Here is an 18,250-nt window from a genome sequence, read left to right as displayed (position 1 = left end):
TCTGTTCTTAATTTTGGTGAGTTGGTTTTAGAAAGGACTTCATTGCTGTCCCAGAGCTTTTATGCTTTTGGAGTAACTATTTTTAACCTCTCCCCACCCCGCTACTCCATCTCCCTTTTTCATTAATTAGTCTTCCATCTGCTCTCTGTAATGTTCTTTCAGTTTGCATGGCAATCCTGGCCTCTGAATAGTGATAAATCACCAAAGGAGGGAACGTAAAAGTGATGATTCCTCTTCTGGATCCTAGATGGGGATCTTTAACATCAGAGTGAAAGACTAACAGTTTCTGAGCCTGTCAGTTGCAGTTAGCACTACTGGGTTGCATGCTGGTTGCATGCTTGGCCAGTTTTCTTAGTAGAAACAACAATTTAGAGTAATCAAACAAAAACTAAAGAAGTAACTACAAATTGGCAGCTTGGAAGTGCCATTGGCAATTCCTACTGGGCTGCCAGGTCTGACTTTGGCAGGCACAGCACACAAGTAGGTGGCCAAATGCTTACAGGTGAGCTTTCCTGCAGAGGTGTGAGCGGGTTTGGATGGGCTGCAGGGTGCGAGGTGCCAGGTTGCGGTTGTAGATGAAGGATGAGGTGTGGATGATTTAGGCAATTTTATATTGCTTTGTAGAAACTTTGCTTTGCATGACTGTTTCTTCCCATTATACGTGACATTTATTGTGGGGGAGGAGAGAGCTTTTTATCCTACACTGATACAGAGAAATGTATGGATATTTGCTCTCAGCTATCTAATCTGGAATTGAACTGCATTTCAAATGTGATTGGGACAGTCCATACGAAGAGAAGGCAAAGGTAACAGCAGCCTCAGTCACTGGATGTTAATGTTTAACCTTAATGCTCCTTGAGTGACGATCAGGCAAAAGGAGAAAGAGAAGGTCTAAGAAAACAAGCAGGGTAGAGATGCTGAAGATGGAGTCTGCTATACAGAGGGAAGCAGACGAGCTTCACAGTTCCTGCTGCTCTTGCTGAGGGTAATCTGGCACTTACATCCAAGCCTTTGTCTTCCATAATCCAGTTGACAAGCAGATTTTCTAAAACAAAGCAAAATTTGTCTTGCTAGCTTTAACTCTGCAATGGTTGCACTTCTCCCTTTATTTTTTTTCTCTATACATATATCTGATTTTTAAGTCTCATGAGACAATGGAGATCAAAAGCTGCTGTGACCTATAAGCTCAGTTTGTACCAAAGGAGTCAACAGGTACAGCCTAAAGACATTGCACTGAAAGGAAAAAGAAAAGAGAGAGTAAGACTCTCTGGCAGGAATCCATACATTTAGATTTGAATTTATGTTTTACTGAAGTAATTTTGTTGCTGATGCTTTTCAGTGAGTCTCTGCATGACTGTACTTAGAAAATACACTGTTGGCAATGTTTCTCTTTTACACTTACATAGCATCTATACAATAGAGCGCTTATATAGGCAGCATCAAGGATTCAGGATGCTATTTTAATAAATGGCCCCAGTTTCACTTGTTCATATCTTCCCATCAAATGACTCAGCTGACATCCGGTTCAAATATTAAACCCTAGCAACAAAAGCCACAGTTAGAGGCTGTGCTATCTTGGTATATATAGCCTGTACAGATGACAAGGCCTTTAGCAGTGTTGGGAAGATTGTCTTCTAAATGCTGCATCCTGCGTGACCAGCTCTAAAATGGAGGGCAGGGAGGAGGAATTACATTTGAGCACTTAGTACTTAAAAGTACACCAGACTCAACAGGTTAGCAATATTCATGCTATTCATGCTACAGAGAAAAGCTGTGTTGCTTGCTTGCAGTTTTGTCTGTATACATATTTTGAGTTGTGTTTCAGTCTTGGATTATATGTTTTTTGAGAGCAGCATTGTAATTTTGATCTACGACTGTAGAGTACGTAGGAAAACAGAGGCCTGGTTGATCCTCATTATAGCTCCTAGCTGCTACTTCAATATTGGTAAAATAGCACTGAAAAGAAATAGAATAACAAAGTCAGGGATTTTTAGGATACAAGAGAAAGAATACCATTTTTGAATTTTTCTGATTTTCTAGATTTTATTGAATCTCTTTACTATCTTATTAAAATTCTTATAGCACAAAGTGTATAAAATGCTCCTTGAGACAGCAAGAATTTGTCTTTTTGGCGTTCTATGTATTTACAGTTGCATCTCAGATTGATAGGAGGTGCAAGTGCTGAGAACATCTGTAAAATAATGTGATAAAACATCAAAAAGACTTTCTGCTTCCAAAATATTTCAGAAATTCTTTTAGCAAAACACTTATAAAACATGATTAATTTAATGTAAAAAAAAAAAAAAAAAAAGATAAGTAAAATGAGAAGTAAAAATGCTCAAAATGAAAAGTCGGTCATTCCATAATAATGCAGTGGGTTGGTGGGTTGGTGCTGGAATAGTTGATAATTTACAGATCTCTTAAAATATTCAAACTTTTCTCTAAAGAACATTAGTTGTGTTTATTTTTGGAAGTACCTTTGTAATGGCTGCACTTAACAAATCAGCAGAGGGCATCTTGGCTCTGTTTGTTCCGTCCCTTTAGCTACTAGGAGGACCCATAATAATGCAAGTGCTGCACTGGTGAAACTTCTGGTTGCTTTGAAACTCCAGAACTATGAACGTAGATTCATTTCTGTGAACTTGAAGCAAAATTCAATCATTTTTCCTAATTTGTTCTTCTAAGTAATCCCCAAGGAGTAACGCATGTGCTATGTGGCTGCTTTTTTATTTTGTTTGACAGTTGTGTTGCCTATAATTACTGTAGGTAATCAATTGCTGTTGTTAAGAAGAATAATGCTGTGTAGGTTAGTTTATTATCTCATGGTAACTTGTGGACTAAATATTCAGAAGTTCTGTTGGGTAGGGCTCCTATGTCCTAAATGGCAAACTTCTCAGTAGCCAAAAATTGCTAAAGGAAAAAAGTTTTTTTCTGTGCAATACCAATATGAATAGCCACAGAATTCACTTGTTGAAAAGAACACATTTTACACAATTAAGCATGTTTGTCTTGACCCCTAGTGTATGAAATAGTCAACAAACCCAGTAAATTTTATTTTGTGATTTTACATGTTGAATTCTGTATTCACGTCAAGAAAACACTCCTTACCTTTCCAAATGATAGTATGTATTTTTCTTTACAGAGAAACAAACAACACATAAAATTAATGTTCTATAAAATTATAAACCTTTGAGTCTGTAAAGAATAAAGGAGTCTAAAATGTGTAGTTGCAAACATCCATATTTTATTTATTTGACCAAAGATTCCTCTGTGGCTCTTAAAATTTCATGTCAAGCATATTTGTACTTGTCAGTTGTGCTTGCTCCCTGGCAGCCTTCTTGATGCTTAACCTATTACGTCATCTATAAAAGATATTCCCTACTTGATGTTGCATTTCACAAATCATACAAAATATTAGCTTTCCACTATAAAACAGGTGTTATGTTGTTTGTTCCACATGTTCTGGGGCAAATCATGAGCTGACATAAACAATTATAGATTTAGCAAAACCAAAAGACTTTTTTTGCCTTTCTCACTTAAAAATACTCATTATAAACAGAGATCTGTTTTACCTAGCAGGAACTAGTGTCATGTATACTGATGTGTATGTTTGCTTTTACAAACAAATAATGGAAAATGTTTTCTGAAGAATTTCCTTTTTTAAAATCAGCTATTTTTTTTTCTGTGCAGAACTAAGGTTGTTTTCTGTCAAACATCTCAGAAGCATATTTGGATACTTAAAAAGTCAAGGTACATCAAAAGGCCAAGATTTTAATTGGGAGCTTTATCCTGAACCTCTTATCTGGGAGAAAATTCAGAGCAGAGCAGTCCTTGTTCATCTTGCCGGTTCGCAGGAGACTTGCTGCTGTGACTACTGAATTCAGTGGCTGCTGCATGTGCATCACTGCTTCTGGCAGGCATTTAGGACTTGTACGGTTTTGTGGGCACTACACAGAGGGGAAGAGACCAAGTGACTTGATCCTGTAAGGACTTGAGTTTTATTTCAGAAACATCAGGGCTGAACACTAAAAAAAGCTGAAAACTGATTCCTCTAAGGGGACCAAATTTCATATATAATGTTAAAACCCTGTACCTTTTCCTCTAAATATCTGGGTATCAAGGTGGGTATAAAGGATTTTTATCTTCATCAAGTTTGCTCTGTGTATAGCAGGATCAACCACTGTACAGTAAGAATGAATATCACATATTTAAATGGCTGATCCCTGGGCTAGTAAAACCTTAAAATCACTAGTTGATTGAACTAATTGTTTTTGTTTGTTTTTGTTTTTTGTTTTGTTTTGGAGAAGGTGTTCATAAAAACAGTATCATTTTATAGCCTTACATCAAAGGAAATTGTGTTCTTCCATTCTTTGTTATTTTGGGGATGGTGCTTTGTGTGGAACTGTAGAAGGAAGATATATTGTGGACACCTTTCAGTTACAGTGATTTCAGTAATGATCAAATGTTTTTAAGTGGCACTGAGGACCTTGAAGGACTGCAGCCAATATACAGTTCCCAGTAGGTCAGTCCTAAGGATCGAACCTAGTGTGTAAGTGTGATTAACCTTTGCTGTCATCAAGATATTTAATGACAGTTCAAAATTCATTTGCATGGGGTTTAGCTTTAGACGAACAGGCTGGGTCACAATTATGTAAGTTATTTTTATTTATGCCTAGTTTTACTATGTTTGTATTTTATCTAATTTGTTCCAACTGTAAATGTTTCAAATAATGAAAGAGGTACTATCCATGAAATATTTTTACTGTGTTGGCTTCAAACTGGCAATTATTAGAAATGAGCCACTTTGTCCTCATTTGGCTTTGAAATGCTGTAATTTGGAAAGAAAGCTCTGCATCCAATGTCTGCATAAAACGTGGCCTCAAGTACACTTTCAGTAAAAGCGTCACCAGCTTAAAGATACACTTATTCTAGACCACAGAAAATTGACCATTGAAAATGTAACGTACCCTATTTACTTACTATAAAATTCTGTTTTAAAGTTACCATTGAGATCACGTTACTTCAACTTGGTTTCTAAGGAAACTAAAGGCTACACACTGATAACCATAATACAACAGCAAAAAATAATAATAATTAAAAAAAAAATAAAAGTATCTCTCGTTAGTGGGCTTATAAAGAGAGCAGTTTCAAAATAATATTTTATTATAACTCAAAAATACATCAAGGTTATTCTGTTCACATTTTGCCATACAAAAACTGAACATAAACTGTTTTAAAAAAGTATATAATCTCCACAGACTTTTTCTGTTACACAATTATTTTCAGTAGATAATCTTTTTACACTGGGGAAGGATTCTTTAGCTGGAGAACAATCATAAAGGATCATTTTGTTTGTGTACCAGATATAGCCTGGATCTGTTCATCTTTGAAAACTTCCCATCCTTAATTGCTTATACAAAATGATTCATGATTCAAATTGGTATTCAGAAGTTATTATGTGCATTAGTTCGTATTCTTTCCTTTGTACAAAAAGTTAGATTTACACGTAGTGCTACAGTGCATTTTATTTTGTCTTGAAATCAAGATTGCAAAGTACTCCAAAGTACATTCATGTTGTGTGCTGATTTCAAACTATTATCATCCTGAGGATGGGGTGTTTTGTGGAAAGAGGGTTCTACCCCAGATCATTGGTTTGGTTAAATACAATAAAAGGACAAAAGACAAAGTAAATTTTAAGGAGTTTTATTGGTATTTTTTCCCAAGCATTAATACTTGGAAAACAGCATATGAAAATCTGTGGGGCAAAGTTATTACGTGGGTTTTTTCATTTTTAATGGAAAAAAATGGAGAAAAGTATAAAAAAATAAAGGTTTTCTCCTTGAAAAGGGGGTTTTTCTGATACTGTCAAAATAAACTTTTCATTAGAAGATGAAAATGTCATTTTCCTCAATCAGCTCTGTTTGGATTGAAGTCTGAAATTTCAATTTTGTCAAGAAGGAATTTTTTTGTAAGGAGGAGAAAACATTTCACCTGACAATAATGTATAATATATGCAGGATATATATAGGTACACATGCAGGAATACAGAGCCAGCATCTCTGCTGGTGTAAAACATCTAAGTGCCTCTGAAGTCACTATTTACCTAGCTAACATCAGCTGTGAATCTCACCTAAGACAGAACTTTTTGCTGATATTTATCTCTCTGTGGATGCAAGAGAACATTCCTGAACTACATAATTTCGATACAAAAGGCATAAATATAGAGGTATAGGGAAGTTTAGAGCTGAACGCCAGAACATCAGTGGCAAGAAACAGAGGTATGTCTGTAACATTACTTAATAATGTGTTCTTTAAAAACTACTGAAGGAATTGTCAAGCTTGTCTGTGAGGAGGCTACTAAAGTTCTTTCCAGGTCTTCAGAAAAATTGTATTTGCAATGTAATTCCTTAAGACTACTTAAGACTAAGACCACTTAAAATGCTAAATGAGTTTTTCAAGTCTTGAGTGCTCTTTTCATGGTAGAGCCTTCAACATGCTGGTCATTGACCAACGTGGCATTTCTATTTGAGTGAGCAGTTCCAGAGATGCGTTTTCTAGGTGGTACTCATTTTATTTCTAGAGCTGTTAACAAATACATATATAAAAGATGCTTTTACAGCACAGTAATAGTAAACGCATTATTTTCAGGCAAGCACATCAAATTCAACTATGCCGATGACTCTGAACTTCCAGGTTAATAATGATGTTTATTGGTACCCAAATTTGTAAAGCTATACCTAAATATGTTTTAGTATCCAACTGCACAGTTCTATATAGCAGCTTTTCAGAATTATACTGAACAAGGCTATTTAGCAGTACTACACAAGAAATGTAGTGAACAATATTTCAGAACCTAACTTGATTCATTTTAATTTTCTAGTTACATTGGAGAATATACCCTTTTGCCAAGCGCAACTTACACTTCTATATTTTACTTTCTTTGACCTCTTTTGGGCTTTTTACAGTTGTTTTTAAAACTTCTATGAAAGTAAAATGTACCCTTCTGTAAGGATTGCTGAATTTCAAGATGATGACAAGTCTCATCTGACAGGGAGCAGCTACTCTTGCTTTCTCTGGACTGTTTCAAGTGATGGAATCTTATAATTGGTCTTAAAGGACTTTCACTATGATATATATATGTTCGTTTAAATGGGAAAAAATATGTTTGTGAATATGTAACTTCAGGTGGATGGAGTTGAACTGAGTGTATGTAAAATTTGGATAGCTCCCCCACTAAACTACCAGAAAATATATTTATCAATGCCTGATTTTTTATGCTGACCTTTATAAAGTACCACACTTCTATTAAACATTTGGTTCCAGAGACGAAAGTAATTGTCGTTAAGGAAGTCCTTGCTACAACGTTCAAAGGTATATGTACTCTTTTTAGTTATTCCACTATAAATTCAGAGCAAAGACACTGACTCCGCTGTTTTTTAATGGAAAATCTGTGTGCTTCATCAAAGATCAGAATCAGACCTCAAGATTTTTTTCCCTACTGACCTATATTCTTCATCTTTTCTAAGTCACAGAACCAGCTGTACTGTGTTGTGAAGCTCAAAAGTAGCAGCAATTCTCCTTCAAGTATTTAGTTTGGTTATCTGGGTTAGAAGTAGAGATACTTCAGGCAAGAGAGTATGATGCCTCTACAGAGCATTTAGATTTTTAATCTTTGAAAAACTTCTGCTACACATTGCTTTGATATAGGATGTAATTATGGGAATGACGAAACTCAACGTTAAGCACATTTTTTGTTCTGCTTTTGTGTGGAAAGGCAAACTGAAGACCAAATTGGTCTGGTGGAGGACTTCTGAATCCTCTTGTGTTGTTCTCTCAAATTTGAAACATCAATCCCTCTCCTTGCAAGGTGCCCAAGGCAGGTGGTCATCCTTCCTGTCTGAATGGTGAAGGGCTTTCTCCAGGCTGGCGAGAATGTTGTTCCATAGGACCATCCAGTCAAGGAGGACACGTGAAGAGACTTTCCACCATCTTCTCCTAAGACAAAGCTTAGCAAGTAACTACAACAGAACTCAAGTTTGGTCAATTTAAGAATTCAGCTGAGAGGCTTCTACTGTACCGAGCAGACCGGAACTTGAGCTCATGGTAACACTGCACGAAGCTATGATAAATGAAGGTGATTGGCAAGGCTAGTAAAACGATGCCACTAACCACGCAAATTCCTCCGAGAATCCTTCCTGGTACAGTGATGGGACACATGTCACCATAACCAACCGTGGTCATAGAGATGATCACCCACCAACAAGCAGCAGGGATGCTGGCATAATCCTTATTCTTTGTTCCCAAGTCCAGCCCATTTTCAAGAAGCTGGGAAAGTGCACTGAAAATTGCCATAGCAACACAGATAAAGACAAGGAGCATCACCATCTCTCTGTAACAACGCTTCAGAGTCAGACCAAGTGTTTGAAGGCCAATGAAATGACGAGCCAGTTTAATCACCCAAAAAATCCTCATCATTCTTAAGACCCTCAAGGTGACTCCAGCCCTCTGAAGCTGTGAGTTTTCCCCTGTAAAAACTGTCATTAGAACAGAGATGTAGTAAGGAGTAATTGCCAGTAAATCAATGATGTTGAGAGGTCTTCTGACAAACTCACACTTGTTTTTTGAAACGATGAACCTCACAATGCACTCTGCAGTGAACCAGCCTATGCAGATAGCTTCAATTATCCTGTCAAAAGAAACAAAATACAGTATTTATGTTCTGAGGAAAGGCTTTAGTGCTGGTTTGTTTTTTCATGGACATTACCAAATTGACATTCAGACCTTCACAAGCAACAAACAGAAAGCCACACTATTCTTATTCAGAGCATGTAACACCAAATTTCAGCAACTAACCTTAGGATCTAGTGCAGAGTTTAAACTGATCTGTGGTAAGAACCCCATCACTGATCACTTTCTATGAATTACAGATTCTAGTCCTAATACTGGACACATAGGCCTACAAAATCTGGAACCCTGCAGGAAATGATGGAGTGCCAGTGCATAACATAATCTAGAATACTTTGTTTGTTTTTGTTTAAAATCTGTAAGAACTGATACACTTACAAATGCCAATGACTGTGGATCAGTGAACTGGCAATGTGTTGAACCAGACTGCTAAACTGAAATGAAAGTGAAGATGGAGTAGGAGGAAATCAGCTTTTGCATCAGATAATTCATGCAAATTGGCTGTTCAAGAACCAGCCGAAACCAGTCTTATTTGCATCCTAAACAGAGGCTAACCAAGAACTGTATTCAAAACTTTATAATATCAACACTAAATACAGGTGATATTTTATTCTTCACAGTTGGGTACACATAGTACCAAAGTAATAAGCTTGTGTCCTTCCATTTACTGCTAGGCTTGGCATTATGGAAGTTTTTCTTTTAAATGTAACTCCCTGTAAACTGTGTCACAGTGAAATGTCAAGGTAAGCAAAGCAATAGGCGAGATCATCTTCTTGCCAAATACAAATAGCAGCCCTGATTAAAGAAAGCATTGCTGTCCTGGAGGGTGATTTCATTACGTTTCTGAATGTTTTAAAATCCCAGTGCAGCACGTGAGACTTGAGAGAACATTCTCAGCCTCAAACCACTAGAAGGTAGAAATGGGTATCAAAATAACCCTTTTCTTAAGACTTCAAACTACACTCACTTATTTAATGTGGGAGGGAATGGGAGCTAATACTTCCCTATTTCCTTTGTTTGCTTATCTTTTTTCAACAACTTTTTGTGTAAAGAAAAAGCGTTTATCAGTGCCACCTCTACCAACAGGTCTGAAAGGAAAGTGAGATGAAATTGGAGACTGAAAATGCTAGATGAAACCAGAGAGTTTTCTTTCTACTGCAGGGATCCTAACAAGGTACTGCCTACAGAAACAGTAGTGATTTGCAAGTAATAATCTGTCATTTGAAACATAAAATTTTGTTTCCCTAACAAGTTTTCTTTTTTTGTTACCATTTCTGAAATCTGTTATTATTAAGACAGTGGCCTGCTAGAAGAACAAAGTCTTCTGTAACTCCTGTAATTATACTACTAGACTCTATAAACCAACTCTCATAAAAGTGTCATACACTAAAATTTTATTTATTAATTTCATTTTATTCATTCATTCACTTTAGTTTTATGTGAAATAGTAGAGGCAACAGTAATAGTCAGTTGACATAAAGTTGTAAGTTATGTCATAATTCCAGCCACAGAAAATTTAAATGAACACGAATTAACTACTCAGGGAAGTAGTTACATAAAATCAGACCTTGCTATGACCTTGTTATTCATGTTTCACGAATAAAAATGAAAGTCCTGTAGCAAGAGGCCTTTCTTAATAAAGGGCTTATAAAATACTTGTTCATGTTTGCAACTTCTGTTGTAAAGACCTCTGAATTTTAAAAATAGCTTCTTCTGAAGAATTAAATGTTGTCTTAAAAACTAAGCTTTTGAAGGTGTTCGTGTTTCTGTTAATAACGGCAGTGGTAACTGTCATGCCAATTTGTTTGGTAGAAGAAAATTCAGGTCATAATGTCACCTAAACAAATCTTGTACTGAATTTATGCAAGTGTTTGTATGAATGGATTATTATTCTTTCATGTTGAAAAATCAAGAAAAAAAGTTAATGGGTGAATTCACTTCAACCATTTTAATATACATAATGAGGAAATATATAAGAGTTTCTGTAGTAAAAGTAGCCAGACAGCAAGATCATGTTAATGGACACACTGATAAAAGCTGGATGTCCTTAAAGTTGGCTATTTAAGAACTCATAATTGTTAAAAGAAAAAAATGCTTCTGGAAATAAATTTGCAGCCAGGAATATTCTACAATTCTGACAAACTCCATTACCATCTTACAAGATTTGTTTGGTAGTTATGCCTATGTCTAGGATGTTGAACATTTACATGAAAAAGCAATTCTTAATTTTACAATTTAAAGCTGTTTCAATTGGTATTTCCTGATGCCCCTATAACATTGAAGGTGTAATTCCTTGATTTTATCACAAATTAGGCAGGTTAGTCAAGCTTTGAGGAAGCTTGGTCCTAATAGTTGTGATATCTTAGAAGTCATCTTTATGAATCAGTATTGATTCAGAGGTCTGGTATAACTTTGGGGAGTAGTTGTGCAAGTAAAAATCCATGTTAGATGAAATGTGATCAATCTGTTGTTTTACTCTGTCAGTCCTTAGCACAAGAGATACTGTAAATCAATTATACTTCAATAGGGAGGACTGGAGAGTCTTTTATTGTAGAACAGACTACAAGACAACCAAGAAATATTACTTGATGCAAAAATGACAAAGCAAGATCAAGATAGTGGAGATGCATTGCTGCCACTTGACAACATATTGCACTTCAATGTCTCTGTTTTTTTTATCTATCGTTCTCAGCAATTACAGACATCCTGGCTAGGGAGAAGATAAAGAAGGGTCTTTCCCTACTATTTAGCCACCAGTGAAACGTGTTGTTCCTCCTCTTGTGTCACTTTTTTTTGCTTTTGTAGATGGGTTTCAGCAGTCCTGATGTATCACCTAAGTGCATAAGTGATTAGGTGAGCACAACTAGGAACCTCTGGCCTGTTGTGAAAGCTAGAGTGCTACATACTACATTTCTACTTTCAGATTAAGTTTCCCTCTCCCTTACAGTGACTTATCTTTGTAACTAAGTTATATCCTTGTGAATGGAGAAATAACATTTAATAAGAAAACCAAAATTAAGTCCTTAACTTCATACTAAATTGTTTTTTTTAAAGCCAACTAAAATGCGTTCACTTGGAAGACTAAAGTAACTGTATCTTCTGTAAACAATTCCTAAAATATTTGCTGCATATTCACATGACAGACTGCCTGTTCATGAAATAATATGCTCTTTAAGCATCTGTAGCTATATACTTAAATCATGAGCTTTATTTGGTAAAATGTAGTACCTATTCTGGTTTGTTGTGCTTTTATCTGTTCAGTTTTAAAATAGCTGGTATTCAAGAAGGAGATGGGAAATTAAAAACAAGTCTATTAAGTGTTTCCTTAAGATTCCCCACAAAATTGGAATAATTGGAGAATATTAATTCCTAATTTTTAATAAGTTATGGGTTATTTCTGCTCAAACTTACTGTCCATTGGCCCAGACATAAGTACATGAGTGTGTGTTTTTTTTTTTTTTCTCCTGAAGTTGTAAGCCTCTTGGTACTTAACAGGTTTTCAAGATTGCTTTAATGAGTGTGTTGTCCATTAACTGAAAATAAAGCCTTTGTGAGCCTCATTTCTAGTGTAATTCAGTTACTGTTTAATTTTCTGTTCCATCTGATAACAGCCTTTCAGAATAGGCTATTTTATGTACACTGAGTTAAACTGCTTGAAAATTCTTTTCGTGCACTAACAAGACTATTTTATTATGCTAAAAAAAAAAAAAAATCACATTGGAAACATCATCAAATATTTCAACTTAGCATTACACTTTGGCCCAGCATGCTAATGTGTATACTTTTAATATCCACTGGTGAGTCAGTTGAAATCTCCCCAAAATATTCATTAGTGGCACTATTACTGATTAAACTTGTAAATAAAACATGCATATCAACAGGACACACGAGGAAAACAGATGATACGGTTAAAGACAGTATATGACAGGATTAAGGTCTGTCAGCACTGATTTGATAAATTGTTGCTAAACCCTATTTCCATGTAAGATACATTAAGCCTCAAAAATGTCCAAGCAGTAGCGAGAATGATCAAATTCATGCTCAGGAAGACTCCAAGCCATTTCAGCAAAAGGTCTTTTTTAATCCTTTTGAAATCAACAGGATTTCTGCCTCGCTACAAACTGCAGAGCAAGGGCAACAGAACAGGTAGTTTCACTGCATTAAAAAACTTGCTGGTGTTTTTCCCTTCTGTCCCTGTTTTGGTAGCAATCATATCTCCCGATGCATTAAATGCCAGTGCATGCCTCCTGGGGGGGATGTAATGACCAGCACTACCCTGGGAAAGAGAGGGGCCAATGCCCCACAGCTCTCAGGGAACACCTGGAGTTGAACATCCCAGCCCTGGTGTCCTCAGCGTCTTTTCCATATATGTTGCTCCCAGGACTAGCACCTAGCCCTGGTGAGGTTGTTGAGGTTCCCCTGTAGCCAGGAAGTGATGAATGTCTGTTCTTTGTTATCTCTATTTTTTAAAACTCTTAAATTCGATAGAAGAATCCACATCTGTGTTTTGAAATTGGGTCTGTAGTTCCATGCATTACTTTCAGCCTACTTTTAGAACTTAGGCAAAAATATGGCGTTCAGGATAGATCTTACACAAGAAAGAATGTCTTATTTTTATGAATGGGTGTTGGGCATGAACATTTGGGTGTTCTGAAATAATAATGATTTTTGTGCTCTAAAATTCAAATGCAACTTTTTAAGCTGATGTTTTGCAGAGATGAAAAAAGCCCACTGGCATCTGTTGAGAAATGCTGTTTGGAGAAGTTACTGTGTTTATTTGCTTTTGCTTAACAGCACGGCAATCATACATGCTTTACGACTGAGGGATTATTTCAGTACAAATTTAATCATTCTGTAAGCAAAAAAAAGAAGGGGGGGGGCAACAGTCTCTTCTTGTGCTAACAAGCTATTCATATTTAGTATTAGAAAAATAGTTTTAAGAAGGGTAGATAGAACTGTACTGGCTTTAAGTCAAGCAGCTTCAAATGACTTCCTATTACAAGCTTAAACTCTCCCCAAAAGATTATGCTTACGATCAGTTAATGGATGAGTCCCTGACCAGAGACTCACAGCATGCATCTGTTGGCATTGATCAGAGGAGAGCAAAGATGACTTGAAATTGCCAGAAGCAACAGAAGGGGAGACAGGTGTCCCTGCTGTCTGCTCCTAAACTGTGCAAATCTGATGCAAATCTTTAGCTCTGGTAAGTGAAACATGCCAAGACAGGGAAGAGAGCAAAATCATAAAATGCAAGAAAATTTCAATAACTCCTTCCTCATCCTAAGCATGGACCTGGGGAAGGCAATCCCTCTGCAAGTCAGGGAATTATCTTATCAGTGTCCCTGAGACCTGTGAAATTCAGAGGTCAGATTCTTCATCCCTCTCCTTAAAAAGCTTTAGAGTTTTCTGTTGCCCTCTGAAGGGGATTACTGCAAAGGATCAGAAACAGCCATGCGCTGTTCACCTTTTGACAGCATGGTCATAATGAAAAGTTATAACAACATATGGGTTTCTGTGAAAGATATGGGAAAAGCTAGGTGGACTCAATTCTTCTGGTGAAGAGGTGTTTCTGTAATAATAACAAAAAGAAATAAACACAGCTGGTATTAATTGGCAGCAGTAGTAACCCTTATTGCAAACCTCATTAAAGAGGCTGATTTTGTAAATGATGTGGAGTTAGTTACCACCTTGCCTCTAGAAATGATGTCCAGATAAGGTGGAGACGCCCCAGTAGAGCTGTTTTCACTACAGCTGCCCTGAGTGGTTCTGGAGGTGGTTACCGCAGCTCGGCCACAGAAATTACCCGTGTGGCACCTTTCCAAACCGTAAGTAACATAACATTGAGGAAAGGACAGTTGCTTTTTTATTGGTAAGCCTATGAGAAACTGAAAATACCAGAGAGATTTTAGGGTTGCTGAATTTCCAGAGGTAATTCTCATCTCTTCTAAGCACTGGTTCATACTGATCTAATAGTTGGTTACACCCAAAGTCTGCATTCTAAGGAGTTCTAGAGAAGCCCATTCACTTTTCATTTTTAAAAGTTTTCAAAATATGTTTTTAGGATAATGTAGTCTTTGTACTAGTAATTATAGTGCTGTATGTCAAAACCCACTTGCTTACAGCAGTAATATCACAACTTCTCCTGAGAAAAATACTGTTGTATTATCATGTTAGATAGAACTTTATTTTAACGAGATTTAATAAACAAAAGCCAGGATTTGGCTTCAGACTTTTAGATAGATTGAGAACTAGCAGCCAGGTGTTTACAAGCACTCTCACTTAGGATGGATGGCATCACCAGAGTACACAAATCCTTTGGCAAGTGAAAGTAGTAACTTAACCGGATTGCTCAAAATTAATCGTAGCTCACTGCTTTTTTCAAGATATTGCAGGCTTTTTAGTCATGACATTGCATACACAATAAAGAAAGGAGTGGCTCCCATAAGAGAACAAGGCCACCTCAGCAGGTGACAAGCTGTGGACAGACAGGAACACATTTGTATCTGTCTTCAGTGTGTTCACCATTAAATTGCTATCAATTCATATTTGCTGTGATAGCACATAGGTGAAGACGCACGCAAAATGAGCTAGCCTGTATTTAGTGCTCATCTGCAACAAGATTTTTGGAAGAAAATGGTTAGAAACTGTTCAACAGCAACTTTTATTTATACCCCCCCCCCCCTTTTTTTTTTAATTGCAATTCCATAGACTGCTGCAGCTGGTCCTAAAAAAACTCACCCTGTCATTGACAGGGTCCTTTCTTTTTTAAAAGTAACCTTCAGTGCCCTGACAAGTGCTTGGCTACACACTATCTCACAAATACGTAAGACCTTATCCTTCAAAAGCTCAGTATACAATTTAGTCACTCAGAGGAGTAAAATCATGTGTATATCTACACAGGTTCTTGAAGATGAAAGCACTACAAAAGAAAAATTACATGTCATCAGCCTTGTTCATCTGCAACTCCCAGTAAGTGAAAAATTGTTAACTTCCACATCATAAAGATGCGATCAAAGATATCACCAAAGTCGTTTATGCCATTGCATATATTTTCAGCTATGTTTTTGGGGGGAGGGGGATGTCTAAGCAATTTGCTGCCTTACACAGATCACCCAGAGCATCTTCACTTTGAGGTAACAACAAAGATTAAGGTTTTTAACTGGAAGAACCTGTAAGAGCAACTTTTGACTGCATGTAGGCAGGAATCAACAGCTTCTAAGTCTGTATCTGCTTTCTTTTTGTTCATACAATTAATGCTTTGGCTCAGCTACAAACAGAAATACAGGTGCACTTTCCATTAAGTTAATGGAAACTATGAAAATACTTTCCAAGGAATTAATTTGGCTACTAAGATATAATATATCACATTCCAATTAAATCTACAGTAAAGGATGGTAATTTCATAATGACTAGGCTGCAATTTCACTGTAGGGCCCCCATAGCAGAGTAGAAGCTGAAAACTTTTGTTGAATACTCTATATTTTAAACTAATAAAGAAGGCGGAAAACATGAGAAATGTTTACTTTTATGCTATCTATATCTGAATCTTATTTATGAGAGAAGTCTTACTGGAGTGGTCCTGATCCTGTTCTCGAGAGAATGGAAGATGGAGAGCAATGGTACCGAAGTCAGCAGAGTCACATCGATGTAACCCTGAGCTGAGGTCACAAAGATGACAAAAAAAGGCCTCGGTCTGACTGGTGTAACACCAGGACTGAGCCTTAGACCCCCATGCCCTGGTTGCTGCAGCTGTTCCACAACGTTAGTGTCTTTATACACGTTTCGTCAAAAGGAAATGTAAACATCTGCTACGTTCATATCCTGGGGCACTGTGCGATGCATCTGCAGGAGCTTAATGCTCAGGCTGATCATCTCCGGTGCCTCTATACAGAGGAGCCGAGCGGCAGAGGAATAGGGTCCGGCTGCCGCCCCATGCGAGGTGTTCCCAGATCAGCTCCCTAACACGGGGTGTTCTCCTGTGTGAACGCACGCAGCGCGCTCTTCCCCAAATAAAAGAGAAGGGAGCTGCTTTCTTTCAGGCTTTATTTTCCTTTTTTTTTTAATTTGTTTCTCCCCCTTGTGAGCCTCCCTAGGTGGGTGAGGAGCCCCCCGTGCCTCCAGAGGGGCACGGCAGTGCTGAGACAAGAGGAGCCGGCGCCTTTAGAGGAGCGAGAGCCGCGTCCCGATCGCTCCGGCTCCGCTCCGGTTCCGCTCCGGCTCCTCCGAGCCCCCCTGTTCTCCTTCCCCGGGCTGATTTCGGGGTTCAGGGGGTGCGGGCGGGGAAGCGGCGCGGCCCCGACCCCCCGACACCTGCAGAGAGCATCGCGACGAGCGGCGGGACACAGCGGACGGGACACACTGGGAGGGGGCGGACAGCGGGAAAATAAAGGATCCTCCTACCCTGAGGGCTCCCTCACTGACTCTGCTGTGTACCTGCTCTGCTCCTCCACGCTGCGGTTCTCCGGCGCCCGCCACTCGGGCAGGGTGCTGGCGCACAGCACCACCATGGACACGATGACGAAGAGGATGGAGACGGTGGCCAGGACCTGGGCGGCCAGGGAAGACGTGGGCTCCTCGAAAGTCCTCCGCATCCTCTCCAGCCACTTGCCGCCCTCGCCCCCCGCCGCCCGCCGCCCCTTGGCCCGGGGGTCGCCGCCCGCGTCCCCCGCCGGCTCCTCGGGGCAGTAATAGGGCCGCGACTCGGCCAGGCGGTCGTCGAGGCGGCGCTGGCAGCAGTAGTCGAGGTGGGAGCCCTCCAGCCCCCAGTAGAGCAGCTCGTTGTAGAAGGAGAGCTCGCACATGTGCGGCACGAAGCGCAGGTGGCCGTGCCGCACGTAGAGCATGATGAAGCCGAAAGCCTCCGAGTGCCGGTCGAAGAAATACTCGTTCCGCTCCCGGTCGTAGTCGTCGCACACCTCCAGCACGTCCTGCTCCGACAGGCAGCCGTGCAGGCGGCTCACCCGCCGCAGCGGGAAATCCTTCAGCACCTCCCGGGAGAAGGAGTACCGGGTGCCCCCGACGTTCAACACCACCGGGGGGCCGCGGCCAAAGTTCATGGCTTGGGCGGGACGGAGGAGGAGGAGGAAGAGGAGGAGGAGGAGGAAGAGGGGCAGGGGCCGGGCCGGGCCGGGCCGGGAGAGGCGGGGGGCGGCAGCGGCTGCCCCGGCTCCGGCTCCGCTCGCACCGCTGGCGGCTCCCGCTCGGCGACGGGGCGGGCGGGGAGGGAACGAGGGAGGGATGGAGGGAAGGAGGGAGGGATGGAGGGATGGATGGAGGGAGGGAGGAGAGCCGGGGGGGCGGGAGAGGCGCCGCCGGTACCGGGGAAGGGATGGAGGCGGCTCTCCCCCCCGCGGGTCTCCCCGGCGAAGTTGGCCGCCGGCGGTGCCCGGGCAGGGGGCTGCGGAGCGGCGCTGCCGCCTCCCCCGAAGGGCTGTCCCCGGCCGGGGACCCGCGCACATCTGGAGGAGGAGGAGGAGGAGGAGGAGAGGGGGAGGAAGAAGAGGAGGCGGCGCTCCTCCTCCTCCTCCCGTGCCGCGCGGGCAGAGTGGCGAGGCGCAGCGGGCGC

At 39.8% G+C, this 18,250-nt stretch overlaps 1 protein-coding gene and 1 long non-coding RNA gene across 3 annotated transcripts; one reads left to right on the top strand and one right to left on the bottom strand.

The window, feature by feature from the left end:
* Positions 1-5,186: 5,186 nt before the first annotated feature.
* KCNG3 (potassium voltage-gated channel modifier subfamily G member 3) lies at positions 5,187-18,143 on the bottom strand. Of its 2 annotated transcripts, none has more exons than XM_013095553.5 (2): positions 17,086-18,143; positions 5,187-8,686 (listed from the first exon to the last, which is right to left on the bottom strand). In XM_013095553.5, exons 1-2 carry the CDS (start codon positions 18,141-18,143, stop codon positions 8,041-8,043), a joined length of 1,704 nt encoding a protein of 567 aa, XP_012951007.3. In that variant the 3' UTR covers positions 5,187-8,040. The 2 variants fall into 2 exon arrangements, with proteins under 2 accessions (XP_012951007.3, XP_027309934.2); XM_027454133.3 differs by having other exon boundaries at positions 17,119-18,143.
* On the top strand, positions 14,367-16,573 carry LOC106015653 (uncharacterized). Its single transcript, XR_001187833.5, has 3 exons — positions 14,367-14,510; positions 15,586-15,654; positions 16,246-16,573. It is a non-coding gene; the product is annotated as an uncharacterized lncRNA (long non-coding RNA).
* Positions 18,144-18,250: the final 107 nt, after the last annotated feature.

Source organism: Anas platyrhynchos, chromosome 3 (assembly GCF_047663525.1).
Source record: "Anas platyrhynchos isolate ZD024472 breed Pekin duck chromosome 3, IASCAAS_PekinDuck_T2T, whole genome shotgun sequence".
In the NCBI taxonomy this organism is placed as follows: Eukaryota; Metazoa; Chordata; class Aves; order Anseriformes; family Anatidae; genus Anas; species Anas platyrhynchos.
Note: the sequence above shows the minus strand (reverse complement) of the source record. Positions and strands in the feature narration are given on the sequence as shown.

Bases quoted from the DNA above. Each gene is read 5' to 3' on its own strand.
- KCNG3 (XM_013095553.5), bottom strand. From the start codon at position 18,143: ATGTGCGCGGGTCCCCGGCCGGGGACAGCCCTTCGGGGGAGGCGGCAG. The intron at 8,687-17,085 runs GTAGGAGGATCC...TTCTTTTGACAG, and splicing joins TCAGTGAGGGAGCCCTCAGG to GATAATTGAAGCTATCTGCA.